Source organism: Corvus moneduloides, chromosome 1 (assembly GCF_009650955.1).
Source record: "Corvus moneduloides isolate bCorMon1 chromosome 1, bCorMon1.pri, whole genome shotgun sequence".
NCBI classification, from domain to species: Eukaryota; Metazoa; Chordata; class Aves; order Passeriformes; family Corvidae; genus Corvus; species Corvus moneduloides.
In genome coordinates, this window is record NC_045476.1 from 72,301,163 (window position 1) to 72,303,269 (window position 2,107).

The 2,107-nt window shown below is 39.9% G+C and overlaps 1 protein-coding gene across 1 annotated transcript in view; it reads left to right on the forward strand.

Annotated features, from left to right (window-relative positions):
• The first annotated feature begins 548 nt into the window (after positions 1 to 548).
• Positions 549 to 2,107, forward strand: part of OFCC1 (orofacial cleft 1 candidate 1) — a 173,066-nt gene continuing 171,507 nt past the window's right edge. Inside the window, exon 1 of the mRNA XM_032115778.1 lies at positions 549 to 600. Within this exon, the coding sequence (XP_031971669.1) occupies positions 589 to 600 (12 nt within the window). The 5' untranslated portion in view covers positions 549 to 588. The remainder of the gene's footprint in view (positions 601 to 2,107) is intronic.

The window sequence follows — 2,107 nt, forward strand, 5'->3', positions numbered from 1 at the left end:
TGTTTGCTTAATTATAACCTCAAAGTAGAGGAAAATTTTCATCCTTTCAGTGGAAATCCAAGCATAGGGAATGAGGCACAAGTGGGACCCAGTTAAATGTCAGATTACAGAAGCGTTCCTGTGTTTGACAGCTTTGGTACTGTAGTCTTCAGGTAAGGCGTATTCCACAGCAAACTCTGTGTCACCTTACTAGCTACTCTCTGGTGGTAGGAATTATCTTCTTATGGACTGCTTCCCCTTAAAACTAGGTTTTTGTTGGAATTGCTTCATCTGATCTTAAATTATGGGATTTTTTTGTTTATGTTTGTTAGCAATTTTTTTTTTTATGCTCTGATACAAATTTGTTTTCAAAAAGAAATGAAGCAGCAGCACTACATCATCCATTTTCTCTTTGACAAGGTCAGAGCAGGGATGACATCAGGAAAGACCCCCACATCCCAGCAGGTTTATGGGCTGGTGCTCTGCAAGACTGTGTGTTAAACCTAGTGGTATTAATGACTGTGCAGACTGAAAATTCAGATATACTGCCTTTCCTTTGTTGCAGGAGGAAGCATTTTTTTCTGCAGGTCTGAGAAAGGGCAGGCTGGGATGGAGAAAGAGGTAAGTGAAGAAAAACCATACTTTCAAAGGGAAAAATTAAAGGGACTATTCCTAGCATTGCTATTTCATAATATTATTTGTAGTGTGATGGGAGGGAAGTCAGCAGACGCATAGGCTCCTTTATAGCATTGACAAGTCAAGGAGATGATTAACGAGAGTACCAGACAATGTAATGGTAGGAGAAGGCCCACAGAAGTTAAACAAAAGTGCCTTCAGAATTTAGAGAATTCCCATGATCCATAGTAGGACCTCATTGTGCTTGTCTACTGTTTCTATTTTTGATTAGATTTATAAACACAGCACCACATATTTTCATGTGGCTCATAGCCCCAGGGCAGAGTGAGATTGACTGCGCCGAAACTGTGAGGCTTGTGAATTTCGGGCAAGGGATGGAGTGAAATAAGTAGTGTAATTGTTTTTGTGGAGTGACCGTGGGACCTCTTCTGTTCTGAATTACACATGGTTCAACCCTTTGACCCAACCAACCTCGGCAATGCCTGGTAGATCTCCTAAAGCTGTGCTGAAAGGTCCTATCAGTGACATGTTGGAACATTATCTGTCATGTGAGATGTGTGCCAACAATGATATTAAACTACATTAATTACTAGTGAGGCCATGTTTGTGACAATCTCAACTTCATTTAACCCATCATCATGTTAGTTATTGTTTAAACAGGAAGTACAAATGGGGCTAATTTATGAAACCAAAATGCAGCACCAATGTTTTGTTTAATAAATTGTATGTTTTACTTTGTTTTATTTCCCTTCTAGTTTTTTCTTCCCTTGGCATTTTTGTTCTTGTCATCAGATCTGTAGCCTGAGTTTTTTGAGGGCTTTTCTATTTTAAGAGCAAGCAATATAAAGACTACTTCTTAGTAACTGAACTAATACACCAGTGAGATTGTTGTTTCTTTCAGTGCAATTGTAAATGAAAGTTGACTGAAAGCACCATGCTTGTTTTCTAGCAAGAAGCAAGTGTGCTAAGATAGTTTATGTAAGGCTGAAAGATCACACGTGGGTTTCTCGCTTGATGTACACCCTCACTGCTCTACACTCCAGCCGGTGGGGCTCTGCATGGCCATGCTTACACACCTCTGAGCATACACATGAGCAGAGCATACATTTCTTTTTAATAGTATGAAAACAATTTTCTTGTAAGTCTGACCCTCTAGGCAGCAAAGCATTCTGTGTGTCCTCAAAAGGCAGCCCAGTATGTAGAAATTCAGAAGGATGTTTTGCACATGTTTGCTTTCTGAAGCACTTCTGAGTTTTATAGGGGAAGAGGCGAAAGCTCTCCCATGTGCTCCTGTGTGGGCAGTGTGCAGGTTCACTCATGCCTAGCTGTGCCTGGTATGCTATTATACTAGACACATGGGATTACATCTTCCACCTACACACTGAGCTGCTCTTTTACGACAAGCCTTTTCCTTTGGCCTCATTGTCTAGATAAAATAAACAAAGTGTGGGGGGGTTATTTATTGATTTAATTTTATTTATTTTTAATTGCT